The sequence below is a fragment of the Ursus americanus genome, chromosome 5, assembly GCF_024610735.1.
Source record: "Ursus americanus isolate L20-20 chromosome 5, mUrsAme1.1.p, whole genome shotgun sequence".
NCBI classification, from domain to species: Eukaryota; Metazoa; Chordata; class Mammalia; order Carnivora; family Ursidae; genus Ursus; species Ursus americanus.
The window spans coordinates 36,697,823-36,716,696 of record NC_142131.1 but is presented as its reverse complement, the minus strand read 5'-3'; the positions used below and the strand labels follow the sequence as shown (position 1 = coordinate 36,716,696).

At 39.0% G+C, this 18,874-nt stretch overlaps 1 protein-coding gene across 12 annotated transcripts in view; it reads left to right on the top strand.

Moving 5' to 3' along the window:
• MAST4 (microtubule associated serine/threonine kinase family member 4) overlaps nucleotides 1-18,874 on the top strand; it is a 537,673-nt gene that overhangs the window by 279,976 nt on the left and 238,823 nt on the right. For 8 of the 12 annotated variants that reach the window (XM_087862106.1, XM_087862104.1, XM_087862103.1 and 5 more), the window contains one exon: nucleotides 12,486-12,521. The exons of 3 other annotated variants lie outside the window; for them this stretch is intronic. In XM_087862106.1, coding sequence (XP_087718232.1) covers nucleotides 12,486-12,521 — 36 coding nt within the window. Of the gene's footprint in view, nucleotides 1-8,496; nucleotides 11,376-12,485; nucleotides 12,522-18,874 lie in introns of those variants that run through there. One more of the 12 variants, XM_087862110.1, reaches the window with a different exon arrangement.

Below are 18,874 nucleotides of genomic sequence, written 5' to 3'. Positions count from 1 at the left end.
CTTGTACCTTTATTTAATGCTTAAAGTATCCTAGGTTTGTCTTTAATATTTTATTTGAAAAATGAGAATTTCAGTCAAATGTTCTTTTGGCCTTTATAATAGGTTGCATTTTTTTTTTCCAGTTTTTGAGTTAGTATGTTTCCTGTAAATCTTTATTAAGGTAATGTTAATTACAAATTAGATCACCCATGTTTATTTAAGAGCCACATCTCCTTTTGTAGTTATCTCCTTATCTCATATCTCCTTGTAATGTCTGTTAATGTTAGCTGATAGCTGTGGGTTGGTGGGAGAAATAGAAGATATATTTAAATTTCTTGACTTGGGAGCATAGAATCTTTCATGGATAAAAAAGGATGATGGCATAAGTTTCTTTGGCATCCATGCTTTGAAAACTTACTAAGAGAAACATAGAATTACATTTAAGCCATCTAAAATCTTGTCCCTAATAAAAGTCAATGGATCTATCTAAAACATAGCATGTATGTCAACATAAATCTACCTTTTCCTTTTTCAGTGAATTCTGGGGAAATTAATATTTCAAGTAAAAGAAACAAAAAATAAAGATGTTCCTTTGTATTTTTTATTAAATACAAATATTCCCAAAAGAATTAATGGTGTATGATAGAGATGTTCTGGGACTTAACATCACCCAGCATTTTCATTGACCCCCATACAGAATGCTGGTCATTATTTTCCCCATGCAAGGCTGTTTTATGACTTGGAGAAAAAGAAAATATTTTTAAAAAAACAATTGCTAGAGTGACTTTAATACAAATCTTTCAATGAAGAAGGGCAAAAGTCGTTCTAGTCAACATAACTGTACTTGATAATTAAAACCTGTTAACACTTTGTCCTTGTATTTACTGGTTAAATGCCTCCAGCATAAGTGTTTTCAGATCTTTTAGAATCTTCTCCAATAGAGATTGAGGATTTGCTCCCACTGTTCTGTTGAATCTTCTTTCCATGTTAACAGTGAGCAACTACACAGGGTGATGGATTCCTCATTGTGTGTAGTTACAAAGTGATGGGATTGAATGTGTCGGGGAGGGCGTGTGTCTTCAGAAAGGCTGTGCTCCTGGAAGAAGGTGGTTGACTTTGTTACATCTGCTGCTTCTACTTTGTATGTTTGAAGGATGATATTTTTTAAATGCATTGTCATCATTCAAGCACTTAGGGATTTATCAGATTTTAAAAAAATTAGTACTGTCTTACAGATAATTTTTATGTCTAGAATCATAACATGTTTTATATATGTAAAAGTTAAAGCTCTCACAAAAGATCGCAGAAAACAGGTTTTTCTTTTTATTACTATTTGAAGTATTAAAAAAGCAAACTGTCTTCTGTCCAGAAAATAATCCAGTTCCTCAATAATTGGTAAAATATGATCATTTTCTCAAGAAATCACTTGAAATCTGTGTCGTTTCATATATGTTTTAAAAGGTTGCAAAGGTAATGATTGTGACCTTTTTTTTGGGTGCAAAGGACAACAGAGGAGAAGTCAAAGGAACTGCTTTCTAGGCAAGGTGTGTTACTAAATAACCAAGTGACTCCAGATCAGTTTTCCAGAGGCTTTTCCAGCCCTTTATCAACTTAGTCCCAGATATCATCTCCACTCTGACTCCTTGGATAGCTAGACATCAGCTAGTTGTCTTCTTCCTTTTAATAGTAGCTACTTGCCGAGACTTGATCCTTGATTCTGCCAGCACTTTCCGTCTCTTTCTCATTGAAACTAAAGTTGTGATACTCTCTGCTCTTTCTCCTCTCTGCTACCTGTCAAAAACTATATATCCTTTGAATAAATCATGATATAATCATACAATGAAATACTACATAGCAGGTAGAATGAATGAACTGGAGCATATGTATCAACACCCAAAATTATCAAAAATACACAGAACAAAAAGCTAAAAGCAAATTGCATATAAAAGAAAGCGTTTACATGATAAAATTTTAAAATATGCAAAACAAGACATTTTGTTGGTGAATACAAGCACGTGCAGTAAAAATATAAAAACGTGCATGGGCAACAAATTTACAGTAAAGTTTATCAGTGGAGGGAATGAAAGAAATGGGATTCGTGAGTACTCTACAGGAGGTTTCATGTGTATGATTAATGTGGTAGGTACTTGGATATTTACAATATACCCCCTACAGCTTGATATTCTCCAACTATTGTACTTAAAATACTCAGTAATTACATGAAGCTAAGATTCCAAACTGCTTTATCCAGGCATGTGTGGAGATTTAGCAATAATTTGAAGGAAAAATTATATAAATTTTATCTGTTTTGAATGAAAGGCTATGCCAAACCTGTTATTTCTGTTTTATTCTTTTTGTTGTTGTTGTTTGTTACTTGAGGATTGGCTCAAATGAGTACAGTTTTATAGCTGTTGGAATATCTGCTGTGGCAGGTGCCTTCTAGTTAATGCCAAAGCATCATAATAAATTTTGGTACTTGTGGAGGAAAGGAGGCACATGAGATGGTATCTAAAATGGGACATTATGACATTTAGCTGTGGAACTAGATTTGTTGTCTTGAATTTTCAGCCTTTTAAGAGAAGTGACTGACTATTTTTTATCTACCACAAGGTGCCTAGTAGGGTCGTGTACAGAGTGTGGGTGTTGGGAGGTCATCCACACGTCTGTCTCCCTCAGCCAGACTATGAGTCTCCCAGCAGAGTGAACTATCCTGCTTTTGCTCTGAGTTCCTATCCCAGTGTGTATTGAGGACTAGCAGTGATTCTGTGGCTGGTCAGCTCATGCCAGATCTTTCTTGGTTTAAATTCATTGTGGAATCCATCACCTCCCTTGACATTATTTTTATTTTCCTAATAGCAGTGAGTCTAAACTGTCCATATTTATGTAAGTGTTGTGGGTCCCTCATCTAATCTTTACCCATAGTTAGATATGAATTTCTAAGTGGAAAAATTCTCTGGGAGGTGCTTGTTTTGAGACAGGTCAAGTGGTAAAAGGGTAAAAACCCAAGATGTGAGCTAATACATGGTTAGGAGCAAAACCAAGGTGTCCCTGGCAGCTCACTTTATTTTTAAAAGACCCCTTTGTATTTTGTTAATTGTCCAAATAGACATTTCTCTGGGACAGAAAGAGCCTCTCTTTTCATAGAATTCCCTGGAGAGAGGTGCCGGAAATGGGGTGGAGGCCGTTCCCTCTCCTCCAATGTTGTTTTTTAGTTATCTTTTCAGATTTCTTTACACGGAGAAGGAAACTGCACTATCTGTTCTTAGCAAGGAAATTCTCCTTGCTACTTAGTGTTTCTTCTGTGTCTTTTAATCATGAGCTTAGAGTGCGCTGTTTTATGGAGCCCTGTTGGCGTAGAATTCATAAAACTGTATGCACTTATTGCTTTATTATAGTAGTAACAGTGACTTGACACTTGGCCAGTTCTTTGGCTATACGTGTTTTAAAAGTGGCATCTAGCAGCTGACTCCCCAAGCACGAGCAGCTCCTGGTATGCACAGAGGTCCTGAAAAAGTGTGTTTCTGCATGCCCAGCAATCTTTGGGAGGTTTGAAATGCCTAAAAGACACATTAGGAGTCTTGGCTTATTTTAATTTCTTGATCTAGCAACAGTCCTAGTATCCAGTAATTGTTCTCCTCTATCGAGTTTTGTCCCCTCTCTGTTCATGCTTTCCTTTTGTTATCTCCATGTTCTGGAGGTGGCTGGGGGCTAGCAGGGCTGGACAAGGCACACATAGATAGCTGGCTATTGGTGTCTAGCTGTTTCTGGTCTGCTAGGAAGCCCCCCTCCCTATCTACAAAGAAGAAAGGCATCTTAAATTTATCTGCCACAGTGCCAGACAGCCTCATACTAGAAATCCATTCAGTTGGATCTTAGAGATGTTTTCAGTGTCTCATTGACTTGTGCATAACTTTGGGCAGCGTGTCACTGTGCTGCGTTTAGCACAGCAGCAGACCGTTCGTTATTGGCACGTGTCTGCTGGACGGGTGGGACATGAGGCTACCAGATCGGGGAGCAGCTGTCAAGAACTGTTTTGCCCCATGTGTAAGTTAATAAATATATGAATGGATGGCAGACTGACTTCACTTCTTTCTAATTTTGTCTCTCTGGGCAGGGGCAGGAAACGGATGGAGGGGTGAGTAAGCAGCAGAGGGAATGTGTTGTCAGAGGGTGGTCAGGACAACAGAGGCAGAGGACCCTGATGGTTGTTGGAAGCTTCTGGGTGGAGCGGGGCCTGCTGGACGTGGATGGCGACTTGTCTCACTGTAGATATATTGAACTGAAGGTACTGGGTTAGGTTGGAATTTGTCGTTTTGAGACCAGCTAGGAAGTGGCACTCTCTGCAGTTGAATACACTTGGTTGATACACTTGGCATGCATAGAAATGTCTGTTTGTTGAAAAGAAGACTTATATTCCAGCTGGTTGTATTTCAGCCAGAGCATACTGCCTTGACGAACTTTTTAGAAAAGTAGTTCGAGTAAAATGAGTAATTTCAGTCTAGAATGCAAGGAGAGGAAATCACCTTCATTTTACAACTGAGTTGAATTCGATTTTGTGAGTTTTTCAGCAAGGTGAAGGCAACATTTCCTGAAACGGAGGGAAAGGGCTTAATGCAAGCAAAACAAAGGCCTTGTAAACCGTACGTGTATTTGGATGAGTTTTAAAATAAATTTAGCTTCCTTTTTAGTACTTTCTTCCCTCCCACACCCATAGATATTGAGGCAAGAATTCAAAATCTCTCTTGTCAAAGCTGAATGGAAGTCCAGTGTCATTTTGAATGTTAGAAACCCAGAAACAAAACGAAGAAAAAATTGAGTGTCACATCTGAATTAGCATTTAAAGTGGCGTGTTTATATCAAAAGAGAATGATGTAATATATCCTGAGAGTAAAGAGAGGATTGCAGCCTGTGAAAGAATGGCAGTTGCATTTATATATTCATCGAAGAGCTAGTTTGGTATTTGGCATGTATTTGCAGCGTCCCTTATCATGCTTACTCTCATCTTCTGTGAAGTGGGTAGGGAAGAGACCTGCCAGATAGAAGCAAAGTAGGGTTGATCTTCTTACCTTTGAACATTGTAGGAAGACCTTAATTTTGCTCCAAGGCAGGAAGGGTTAGGTCCCCTAAGGGAGGGTTATCAAAATGCATGCACATTTCCAAACACACTTGGGAGTGCAGATTAGAATCTGGGTGCGTTGGGGGGTGGGCAGTATGTTGGGGGTGGAGGCTGGTGGACCTTCACCCAGTTCTCAAGGTGAGCCTAACATGCTACCCGCAGATGAGAAGAGGTGTTGTTAGAGCTCCCGGGAGTGTATGGTGGCAGAGTGGGTTTCTGGATGCCCCTAAGGCCCGAGGGGAACTTCTCTGCTTCATATTTACTAGAATAACTTTTTAACAAAACTGAATCAAACGGGAATCTGAGGAGAGTTTTTCAGTGAGCACTCCTTTTCAGCGAGGCTTGTATAGGCTTGTACAGTGACCCCCTGAGGCCGGGGGATGGTTGCCTATGCTTTCTCACTAAAAGCCACCTGTTCGGGTCTGTTACTCAATAGGCATTTCAGAGCGTGGACTGAGGAGCCACAATGCCTGGGTTTCAATCCTGTGTCTGCCGTTTAACCAGTGCTGTGACCTTCACAAAGTCACTGAGCCTCTAGGTGTCTTTGTTTGCTCATTTGTAAAATAGGGGGTATCTTGAGAATTAAATCAGTTAATATTTGTAAAGTGTTTATAACAGTGTGTGGCCTACTCTCAGTACTATGTACGTGTTATGTGAAATAAAAAGTACCGGGAATTAAGCCCTCCCTGTGCCACCCCGCCCCCATCTCTTATTTTTGTTCTTGTAGAGTTAGACCAAAGACTACAAAGTAGGCTGGGAAAATTCCTTTAAAGCCAGATCATTTGCAGAGCATTTTCTGAGGAGCTGGGTTTTTTCCCAGCTTTTGTCAATGGTGAGGTTTTAAAGAGGGCATTTGGCCCCATAACCTTGGGTAGATCTTTCCCTTGTATCCCATGATGGTCAAGCGTGGTAACAGGAGGTTTCTAGGTGTGCTGTGGGGACGGACCCCACACGTGTTCTGGCTCTGTGTCATGAGGCTGTGAGGGACCTCTGTGTGCTCAGTGGCCCTCTTCCAAAATAAGCCCCCACTTTAGACCTGCCCATCCTTTTTTTCAGCATAGTATACAGATCACTTCTTGCAATTGTGTTTTGGGATAGACAGGTGTTGAGGAAAATGAAGTGGGCTATTATTTACGTCCATATGGAAAATCTGAGTCAGAATTTCATACCTGGAAGAAACCTGAACAGAAATCTGACTAAACATAGATTTATTTGAGAAGTGTGGAACTAACAACACAAAGGATTTGAGATTTGCTTGTGCTTAGGGCAAGTTCCTTGACTGTGACCAGAATTTGGGGTTCCTACCCTCCAGGGATTGGAAAGCAACCTTTCCTTTTTACGAGTGTACTTGAGTTGGAAAGACATACTCAGCAAGGATGCGGGTATGCTTTGTTCTGAAAGACAGGAGTTTTAGCATCGAGGTCCACAGTGTGGATCGAATAAACGGTAGACGCCACACCGTATGCTTGACTTCACCATGCTTGTCCTGGTTTCTTGGAACATTCTGGAAAGCTCGGCCCCAACTCTTCTTGAGTGTTTACACTTAAAACTGCAACCAAAGGGAAAACCCCAAGGTACCTGCCAGGACTCCCAGGGAACGAAATTTACTCAGACTGATCAGGAGACTAGGGAGGCCAGGCTGGTGCAATGTGCCATTCCCAGCTGCAGTAAGTGCTGTCCCTTATGCAGTGAGACATGAGCGAAGTGGCCAGGTTCTGTGTTGTCCTCGGTACCCTGTGGTGTGGTAGTGAGGCCCTCCGAGGGGGACCTTGGAGAGGTGGGTGGTAGCTGCAAGATCGTACGTGTATCTTGGTATTTCTCCTTAGAATCTCTCCTATTTCCTCAGCTGTTCTGACTCCTGAGAATTCAGCTCCCTGCCCTTTTACTCTTTGTGGCAGCTGACTGTCCAACCTCATCAGCTGGGGAGAAGATATTTGAGGGTTCCCTCTTTGTTTTTCTACAAGAGGGGTCTCACCCTCTGAGAATCCTGGTGGGCGTTTCTTTCATCTGAATACACATGCACTGACTTCTCACATGTTGTTCTATGAAGTCCCCTCTCCTCAGATGAGTTTGAGGGCTTCTCCATGCTCGGGTTGTGGAACATAAGATGAGACCATAGAACATGCCAGCAACTGTACATGTCTCTTCTCATGGCCTTCTAGGCTTTGCTTCACCTCATATGTCACCCAGGTAACTTTTGAGTAGTACCATAAGGAAATTCTATACAGAGAGTTCTGTAATGAGGGGGGGAGAGTTTCATTAAGTATGCTCTGTGTTTATTTGCATGTGGAAATAGGTGACATCCGTCTGACCTAGTAAAAAAGGATACATTTTCATTTTTTTAAAAATGAAGTTTGTAATCATAATAAATTCCATATGCATATTATATTGAGGGAAAGATTTTGAAATGCCTTTATTCTAGAACTATAAAATCTTTCAAGAAATATTTGCATATTTTGTAGATGTTCATGTGAAAAGTGTTCTTGTTCTATTGGAAAATACTGGTTTGGCATATGCTTTGTACTCTTTATTGCATAGGAAAAGTCATTTCTAACTTTAGTTGTGTCACCCAGATCAATGGGATTAACACGGGAATGGCATTAGCACTCGGTGCCAATCTCTTATTAAACCCTGGTTTTCCAGGGCTGTCTTTTCATGTTATTGTTGGGGGTGGTCTGTGCTTTTCCTTAGCCCAGCTTTGAGGCAGAGCTTATCTTTTGGGTTTATTTTCATGTTCCAAGAACTGAAGAGGGTATTTGCTTTGAGAAGCTGGCACCATATGACATCCCCCCATAGCTGCTGTGGAGTGAAGGATAATGTTGAATGCAGGGACAGTGGGGACTGTCCCTCTGAGCTGGCAGCAGGACAAGGCGAGGGTGTGTTCTTTTCTTAGCTCCCCTTGGCCTCTCTGCTGAGGCACTAAATGGTATTTGGTCTGCATGGGGCACATGAGTGAGTTCACCAGGGGTTTAGCATTTCAGGGTCTTAAGCGTAGTGTTTAGTATCTTAACAAATCAAGAATCAATTACCTGGGAGAATAAGCAGAAGGTTTTTTATGTCTAGGATAAATTAGTTTAAATGCTAAAACCAGTCCTTGTGGATTAAAGAAGCACTTGGAGGCAATGGAGTATATTTTAAAAATGGCACTTGACATCACATACTGAAAAAGAATTAATAGATCAGTACATGGGTTTCATGTCTTAGGGGAACTGTGTTGGCTTTTTTTTTTTTTAGGTGGGATTCCAAGGTATTATCAATTTGTATGTAAATGCAGTCGATTCTGATAGAATTGCAGGGAAAACTACTGTCATCAAACATCTGGTTAAAGCATGTTTCTTAATTATTGTCTTTGAGAATTCAGGCCACTTAGCTTTAGTCTCTCTCTCTCTCTCTCTCTTTTTTTTTTTTTTCCTTTTTTCTGAGAGATGTTGGTCAGACTTATCTTGAAAACCACAGGAGGAACGGTCAGGGTGGTGGTTGTCTGGGGAGATACTTAAAAGGGTAATTACAGTAAAGGTAGTGGAAATTGGTACTTCTTGAGGCTTTGTCAGATCTCTCCCTGTCCAGCACACGGCTTTAGGCTCCTATTTAACATCACCTAGGCTGTATTACGCTAAGTACCCAGGAATTTTGGTTTTCATTTGTATTACTCTGCAGCAGAATTTAAAGCAGTATGAAACAGGCACACAAAACACTCTAAAACAGCTTCTTCTCGTGAAATTCTATGTAGCATGAACCAGTTTCAGCTGTGCTAAGGACAGTATAGCCCTACATGGTCTAGCAGTTAATGTTTTCCCCAACAGCTAACAGTGCCCCCCCCCCCCCGCCGCCAACACCTTTAAATAGGAAAAAGAAACTGCTTTATGGAAGAACAATTGGCATACAATAAACTGCATTTAATTTAAAGTCCACAATTGCATAAACTTTGTCATATGTATGTAGCCGGGAAACCACCATCACATCAAGGGGACGAAACAACGGTGTTGCCCAGAAGTTTCCTCTTACTGATCTGCTAGGACTCCCTCCACCTCCGCATGCCGAATCAGACAATTCCTAGTATTTTCCATCCCTTAGGATTAGTTTGCATTTTCTAAAATTTTAAGTAAATGGAACAATACTGTTCGTACATTTTTTTTTTTTTTTGGTTTGGTTTCTTTCCCTCAGCTTAATTATTAGGAGGTTTGTCTATGTTCTAGCATATGTTAATAGTTCATTACTTTTTATTGCTAAATAACATCCTATTGAATGGGTACAGTTTGATTATCCACATTTGATTATCCATCCATTTGTTGATGGACATTAGCGTTGCTTATAGTTTTTGGCCATTATAGATAACACTGCAATATATGGTTGGTAAATTTTCTCCCAACTTGTGGCTTGTGTTTTCAGTCTCTTCACAGCAGAGCAAATGTTTTTTACTTTGATGAAGTCTGTGTTAGCAGTTTGTCCTTTAAATGAACATGCTTAGCCAGCTTTGCCTAATCCAGATCCACAAAGCTTTTCTCCTATTTTTCCAGAATGTTTATAGTTCTGAATTTTACCGTTATGAGTTCTAAGTTTATGATCCATTTTGAATTCATTTTGTGTATGGGTGAAGTATGGATTGACATTCATATTCTTGCATGTAGGTATCTAATTGTTCTAGCACCATTTGTTGAACAAACGATCCTTTCTCCACTGAATTGTTTTTTTACCTTTGTTGGAAATCAGTTGTCTTTATTTGTGTGTGTCTGTTTACGGACTACATTCTTTCTCATTGACCTATTTGTCTTTATAGCAATACCACATTGTTTTGATTATTGTGGCTTTATAGTAAGTTTAGATATTAGGTAGTGTTGGTTCTCCATCTTGATTTTTTTCCAAAATTGTCTTAGCTATTCTAGATTCTTTAATTTTGGAATCAGTTGGTCCATTTCTACAAAAACAAAAACCTGTTGAGATTTTTACTGGAATTGAATTAACTTTATAGATCAGTTTGAGAAGCTGTGAAGTTTTCCAGTGGTTGTCACAATGAAACACTAGTCTTAGAGATGGATTAGGGAGGATAAAGTGTGGGTTGTTACAGTGTGGAGAGATAGGGATGGAGTCGCCCCCTAAGATGGACTGATGGAAGAGCTGGGTGGCACAGCGCAGGGAACCTGACTTGAGGAATGAATGACCATAAATGAACAAGTATTGTATCAGAAAAATCCCCTCCGAGAAGCCCAAGAAAAATGGTTGGGTGGTTCATTCTGGGAGCAGCTCAGATTATGATTTCACGCTGAAGTTAGAGGGAAGTAGGCACATTTCTTCTGGAAAGAAGAGTGTAATAGAGAGCTCAGGGTCAACTTAGGAAGGGAGGAGGAAGACATGAACAGACGAGATTCTAGAACCTCATGTGTTCATGGAAAGCCTATGATGCAGGAAACAGAGGGCTAGCATCATACTTTAATGTCTTCCGCAGTGACTCAGTCTAACAGAACAATGAAGGTTACTTGTGCACCTGAACTGGTGGTTGATCTTGAACAGTGGTTCTCAACCAGGAGTGATTTTGTCCACAAAGAGGATATTTGACAATGTCTAGTGACATTTTTGATTGTCACAACTACTGGGAGAGTGGGATTTCTTTTATCATCTAGTGGGATGCTGCTAAACATTCTACAGTGTTCAGGGAAATCCCCCCAACAAAGTCTTATCTCCCCAAAATGTCGATAGTGTTCAAGTTGGGGAACCCTGGTCTGGAGGGGAAGGACTAGAAAAGAGGATAGAATGAGAGTGAAATGGATGGGTTTCTCTGGCACCTCCTGTCTGCATTGTCTTGAGGAGAACTACTCTTTTGAGTAGTGACCATGGGCAGTTACTCCAGATGATGAGGAATTAGTCTGTGGAAATCTTCGGGCATATTTCTAGAGGATGTCTAAAAATGTTACCAAATAAAACAGTTTAACAAAAGCATGGCTTGACTACAAATAAATAGGAGAAATATTGAACATCTGAGTTAATTTGCCTAAGAAGAAATTATTTGATTAGACATGGCCTTGGCCGTAGATGAGTATCATTTGGGATACTTTTGATTGCAGGTCATAGAAAACCTCACTCAAAGTGGCTAAAAATATACATGAACTTTACCAGCTCATGTAGCTAAATGGTCCAGGTTTCTGGCAGGGGTTGATCCCAACGTTCACTGTTGACACAGGACCCAGTTTCTCCTTCACCCCACGTGCGCTTTCCTTCATAGCTCACACATGGCTGCCAGCAGTTTCGGGGTTACTTTTTCCTTATTCATTCTCATCATGACAAGGTATTTCTTCTCCTATCATTATGAGTTTTTTTTTTTTTTTAAGTGTGCTGTCTTTAATTATATGTCCCCCTTGAATATGGTAACATTAAAACAATTCTTCCATTTGCTTGGACCGATGCTATCCAGTATGGTAGCCACTAGCCAGATATGGCTCTTCTGCTCTTGAAATACAGCTTGTCTAAATTGAGATATGAAATAAGAATGTGGAATAGCTAGTTAATAATTTGTATGTTAAGTATATGTTGAAACAGTAGTGTCTTGGGATTTATTGAGTTAGAATGCAAATGCATTATTAGAAATGCTTCCACGTGTTTTTAAAAAATTGTTTTAATGTGACTCCTAGAAAATTGAAGTTCTAGAAGTGGCTTCAAATTGTGTTCCTTGTCGACTGGCTTAGACCAGTCAGGGGTCCCTGGGAGTCTGACCCACCCAAACCACATGGCTAATAGACATATGGAGAGAGGTGGAATGGTTACTGGACAAGCAATTAAAGATGAATACTGTGGTAACTGGCATAAGCAAAGAAAGGAATATTTGTTTATTTGCTACCGTTTTACTGAGGATGAATGTCTGGAAATACTGCCCTACTACCACTAATAAGAGCTAATAATTGTCTCTTAAGTATATTTTTGAAAATTATAAGAGTAACATGGTACCCCCTAGCCACTAATGAAACAGCACAGAAATAACACTAAGAGAAAGTAAGTAACCCTTCTCCCTTCTAATCCCTGTTTCCACTTAGAGCCGTAGGCAGGTATTGTCAGTCTGGTGTGTGTTCCTCCATGCCTTCCTTCATGTACATATGAGTGTATTCACACACGTTGTTCTGTTTCTGCTGTGGCTGCCATTGTAAGGATGGGATTATGGCACTTACTCTTCAGTTTGCTTTTCTTACCTTACCAATTTGCTTTTGTTATCTCCAAGTTAGCATCTACTGATTTTTCCTGTTCTTACATATTATAGATATACTACATTTCATTTTTCTCCCATCACTGGGCATTCATGCTATTTCCACCCCCCCCCCCCATCACTCAACAAACAGTGCTGCAATAAACATCTTTGTACCTGCGTCCTTACGTACTGGTCCTTTTTTTTTTTCTTCTTCTATAGGATAGATTCCCAGAAGTGGAATTGCTTGGTCAAACGGTATGTGTATTTTTAATTTTAACAGATAAAGCTAAATTATTTTTCTCAAGGGAATAGCAAATGATATATGCACGTAAGAGCTCCCATTTCCCACATTCTCATCAGCATTAGATGTCATTGCTCCTTTTAATTCTTACCAATCTGATTATCACTGATCATTAATTTACTTTTTCTTTACTACTGTTGATGTTGAGAATATTTTCGTATGTTTATTATCCATGTGAATTTCTCTTTTCTTCACTTCTCTTTTCTTCACTAATTATCACTGATCATTAATTTACTTTTTCTTTACTACTGTTGATGTTGAGAATATTTTCGTATGTTTATTATCCATGTGAATTTCTCTTTTCTCCACTGCCCATTTTTCTGGTTGGTAGTGTTTTTCTTTTATATTTTCTGAGAGTTACTGTATTTTAGAAATGTTAATCCTTGGATATGTGTGTGCAAATATATCTTTACTGTTCTTCTCTCTGTGTGTGATGTCTTTTGCCACATGAAAATTGTTAATTATTATGCAATCAAATACGTCTTTTTCTTTATTGCTTCTGAGATCATCTGTTTTGTTCAGAGTGGTTTATCCATCTCAAGGTCATATAAATATTCTCCTATATTTTCTCCCCAGTTTTTAAAACCTTCAACTCTTACTGCAATTTTTAAGTTGTACACATGATACGAAGTAGGATTCTGCCTTTATTAGTTTCTAATTGTTACAAGAACCTTTATCATGGGCTTGAAATGTTATCTTGTCACGTATAAGGATGCCATATATATTTGGATCTATTTCTGGACTCTGTATTCTGATCCCTATCCATCTCTGTGCCAACACCATTCTGTTTTGAATGCAGTGGCTTTCCTAGTGAGTTGCAATGTCTGGTAAGTTGTCCTTCACTGGTCTTCTCATACTTTTTATTGTTGTTTTTAGCCATTTGTTTTTTTCATACTCTGGTTAAAATAAATTTAAAACTTAAAGTTGGGGAATTTTATCTTAAATGTTTTGAATATAAAAGGTAATACAATGACGTATGATAAATAGAATTTAAAAATTAATAATTTTCAGTTTGGGGATCTCTTCACTTGATATTACTAACCGGAAAATATTTACTGATGAACTGAGGCCTTATTTCTTATGTGACTTTTGATTTTTTTAAATCTGATTTTACTTTGTCTCTGTGATAATTGTACAGTTACCTCAAAATGGAGAAATGGGGGTTACAGGCATGACATGTTGAAATCTATCCAAAAATTAGATTATCGCATTAAAGCTACAGTGTAATGCTCTTAGTGACTGTGACCTTATAATACTTTGTATTTCTGTTTATGTGCCAAACTATAAAATATACTCAAACCTGGATTGGTTGACGGCTTTAAAAATAATGTAAACTGTAGATGTGCATAACCATGTATTTTGTGATTTTTTATGATTTCATTCTTCTAAAACTTAAATAATCTTGAGCTAGGAAACTGTCACACCTGAAGTTTTGGGAAAAGTTGTCTAATATTTTACATGTTTTTGATAATTCTTAACTTTACGTTAATGTGATAATAACTTAATTGCGTTCACTGCTATTCTCAATTGCTTTTTGGAAACTTTACATTTAATATTAAAACACTAAATAACTTTGTGTTTTTCTGAGGGGATTTGAAATGTTGTAGCTAAACACTAAGACTGCGTGTGATTAAAGATAATAGTAGTGTTGTCTTACAGATAGTATATATACAAATACACACAAAGTCTGTGTTTTGCTTATGAAAGGAAACATCCTGCCACCAGAAAGGATAAGTGCTTACGTCACACTCACAGCTGATTTACAATTTCTGCCATCTGCCAAACATCCCCATGTAGGTTCCACCCGTGTTTACTTGACTGATTAGAAAAAACCATTAGTTCTGTAGCCAAAAATGAAATGGTAAAATAATTAACGTATTGTGATTATTATTGAATGAAATACAATTATGTTTTTAAAAAATGAGATTCCTTGTACTTTTAATGGTATTATAATTCAAATAAATGAATTGGTGTGGCAATTTTTGGCATGTGTATGAATATTAAAGATGGTAATTTAGAAAAGAGAGAGGGAATTCATTTAAATTATTCACACTGAGACCAAAAAAAGGACTTAGTTTAGTTAGAGTTAAATTTAAACCGTCGATGTGAACTTTGAATCTTTATTAAATCATAGCCAAGTAGAATTTTTCTATTCTGTTCTAAAGAAGGTCATGAACAGTTAGCTCCCGGCTTCCATCCAGCTCATAGATCCAGTACCGTCCCGCAGACAGTCCAGGTACCTGGATTCTGGCCTCTAATACTACTTTCCACTAACGGTCAGCACGACTCATTCAGGAACATACTAAGACGCCCTGACTGGGGTATGGCAAATTTTGCTGGTTTTAGAATGGATTTGCTTGTTTGTTTTTGTTTTGTCTAAAGCTCAAGGATGCTTTCAACAGTGTGTGTGGAGGTTGAGCTGTTCATGTCAGATGAACCAAATGGAAGGAATGTCTTCTGCAGTCCCATAGTGGAAATTTCAGTGACAGAGGAAATGGTATTTAGAAGCCGTTGAACAAGTTGGGCCTACCAGAAGCCCAGAGCGGTGGATCATGTTCTGTCATAGGTAACAAATGATACAAACTGTGCTCAATAAAAGACTTATCATGTTTCTGGGGTTGTCCAAGAAGCGGTATTTTGATCCATTCAGATTCTGTTTCCTGTACTCAAGTTTTAATCAGGATCAACATTGAGAGTTGATAAACATAAATTTAAAAAGATATAATTGGAGTATATTTTAAACACAATCATGGATATAAATTCTACGTTGTTAATTTTAAGATGAAATTGTTTTTAAATATATGCAAGCTATTGCAGGAACTGAAAATCATAGTAAAAAAACAGTAAACTAGGATATGATAAGATTAGTCATAAAGGAATTTTTTTCAAAAACAACGTTAAATAGTGGGGGGCTGCCTGATGCTAGAGACTCTGGAAAATTTGTTTAAAATAGGATAGAGAACCCTTCCCTGTGTTTGTCAAATAAACGTGAACAACCACCATAAACGAACCACATAAACAACAAACATAAACCACCATCTGTGGTCAGGGGTTGGAGTGGCTGTTCATCGCCAACAGTTTTTTGTTCCCGAAGCCAGAACTACTGCACCTACAGTTACCAGCACTGTGTTCACAAAGCCACTCTGACTGGAGGCCTTGAAGTCCTGCATGGGGAGGAGACAAGCACTAGGATAATCAGAGTAATGCTCACAGGACTGCAAGAAGGAGGAGGAAAATCCCCCACATCTGCGACATTAGATAGAAATCACCATCTGTGTTGATTTCAATGCATCGACAAGGGTTCTGTTGAATCCTTGCACTTCACGTAAAGATACTGAGCAGGTGATGATTCTCCTGTGCTGACCGAAAAGCAGCATTGTAGCTCCCAGAACGTTGCAGGTATTGGGTTCAAAGCAATATTCCTGAAGCCTACGGATATCATTCCTGGACCTAATGAGATGAGGTCCACTGGAACCCACCTTAGTAACTAATAGGCATTCTTAATCTGGATCCAACTGAAGTAAACCAGCCGTATGTGATAGTGTACTTTTAAACAATGAAAAAATCTTAAGCTAGAAATTAAAACTGAATCACAGTAAATATTTTTCGTAGATTTTCATTTTAAGATTTGCAAAGGTTGCCTCCAAACGACCAAGGTAAAATGTAACTTCCCGTAACATTGTAGTAATTTAATACTATTCTCTTGTCCTTGTTAAAATGTTACCCTCCCTGAGTATCACTTTCATGTGTTTGGCACTGTCTTAAATTGTCTCAAAGTAGAGTATCACCAGTTTCTCGTCTTTATTTTGCTTTAATCTATTGCTAGAATATGTTAAACCTTCCACACATGGGAGGTAGAAGAAAATATTGACGCAACAGATCCTGTGTAAGTGTGAGACTTCCATATTGCTTTGATTTTAAACAGGTCTGCTGGTAGAGAAGTGTAGTATCATCTGAGAAGATTGATGTCTTTTTAAGAGTGAGATCCCACCCTGTCCCTGGGCTGATGGCAGAAATTGTAAATCACCTGTGAGTGTGACGTAAGCACTTATCCTTTCTGGTGGCAGGGTGTTTCTTCCTTGAGAACTGTGTTGAGACTGCTCCATTTTTTCAGGTCAAGCTGCTGGGTCAGTAGTCAGTGACCCTTCCTCTCTGTGCCTTAAAGAGAAATAGCTACTTCTTTGGGGAAACCTTTTGTGAGCTGGGGACATATACTGCCAGCTGCATCTAACTTCCAGGTTATGTCAGAGGATGACTTTTTAAAATGACACATTAAATTTGACCCCGAGTTATTTGTCCCCACAATATTTTTGTACATCTAAATGTTGAAATGTCAGTCTCCTCGAGTTTTCTGTTGTCATTTCTGCTACCATTGAAATTCTAATGAATGAAATAGCTCTTTGGAGGAAAAAAAAAAAAAAAAGAACTACTTCCATTGGTACTTTCTCCTACTATTGGATTTTTCAAAGGCTAGCTTACAATCTCTTAGAAAGGGGTAGGACTATTGAAGTGTATGAATAGAAAACTTCAAAAGTGAACCTCTCAAAGCAGTAGAATATAAAGATATTTTAAATATAATTGCAGTTGAAATTGTGTGTGTGTGTGTGTGTGTGTGTGTGTGTATAATTGCAGTTGTATTCAGTAGTAAAAAAAAAAAAAAAAAAGGAATCAAAGCATTTCTCCTTGATGCCATCCTGAGTTATGGAACATGTTGTAAGAATGAGTAGAATATTCACAGGAAGGAGGGCACCTCAGCATTATCCAATTTAGGGTAGCACATGTCCCCCAACCTTTAATTTATCTGACCAGGTCTCCACCAGATCTGTTAAGGCCCCTTCATTTTCATCTTCTTAGACACCCAGCCATGGAGCATAAGATCACATTTGTAGGGACACTGTAACTGAACAAATATTTTCCTTTACATGGTGCTTTCAGAAGAATCCTTTTATCTTCTAGAGGGCTAGGCTTCTTGGATGTCTGAACAATGAGGAATCTTAGCAAGCTATTTCTACACCAGAGCCCTTGGAGCTTAACATACTTTGAAGTAGATTGCTCCCCATTGCAGGGCCACAAAAAAAGTGGGTTTTTTCATAGTCTTTGCATTGATGTTTGCAAAGCCAGATGGCTTTGTAAAATGAGCCCCAAAGCAGTATAACTGATTAAAAGAAATGCCAGGTAGTTGAAGGCTTTCGTACCCAATGTGAGCCTGGCAGAAAGAATTGTTCTCTTGGGGTCCGTTAAAATTGGGAAATCTCACGCCCATCTTTAGGGGTCAGCCAATGACAATTGAGACAGGTGTTGGCAGCAGGAGCCTTAAAAATAAAGGCTGGAAAAAAAAACTCTCTAGCCAGCCATTGGGAGACCTGCCTCAAAAAGAAAAGAAATGGGCCAGTGACGAAGTGCTTTGAGGGTTGTAGGTACTTGGTGAGGCTGTGACTCACATACTTCAGGTTATCCTCTCATTTTGGGGTTGTTAGTACCGTATCCTAAATCTGCAATCGCTGGAAACCCTAAAGATTCCTTTGCCTCACAGCTTGGGGCCCCTGCTGTCCTGCTTCTCTGTAAATGACTCTGGTTGAGGATGCCAGAGTTCTGGCTCTTTTTTGTTGCCCATATAGAAATCATTCTGCTCGTGTCTGTAACCCTGAGCGCTGACCTTAACCTAAGACCACAGTCGTATATTTCAGGCTGTTGGTTGGAAGACTGATGGAATCTGGCCTTGCAGGGAGAGGCATTCGGAGATGTAACAAATTGTTCTCTGGCTTCATAACCCACCATCCGATGATTGGGAAATGGGGTTCAGAGCAGGAGCAAGCTTGAAGATGAGGTTTAAAAACCTGTCATAAAAGAGGTAGCTGTCCCTGAGTTCAGTTGTTTTCCATCATCAGAAAACACTTTAATCCTGCAATGTATGTTATATGATAGAGGCTTGAAAACCAGACCTTCCCGTTCCATTTTCTCCCTGTTGCTGTCTCCTGTCATTTACTCATCAGATGTGGTGCTGATACGCTGACAGAGCAGTGATGGTGGAAGACCGGGGACCGGTGTTCCATAGAAATAGCTAATTTATGAAGAGTTGGTGTATTTTGATCTCTCTGAACTTCTGTGGGCCCTTGTAAAGAGGGAAATAATTCAAACCTAGAGGCATTTCCAAGAATTGTTCTTAGGGTGGAAACTGATATGTGTATTCCTATTGTCCATTTCTTGAGTAATGTATAATTTGTGATATCTTAAAAAGTTACAGCCAACTGGTCTTTATAGAAAATAATTTAATACTTGTATCAGTCACACAAGTGACCATTGTTAA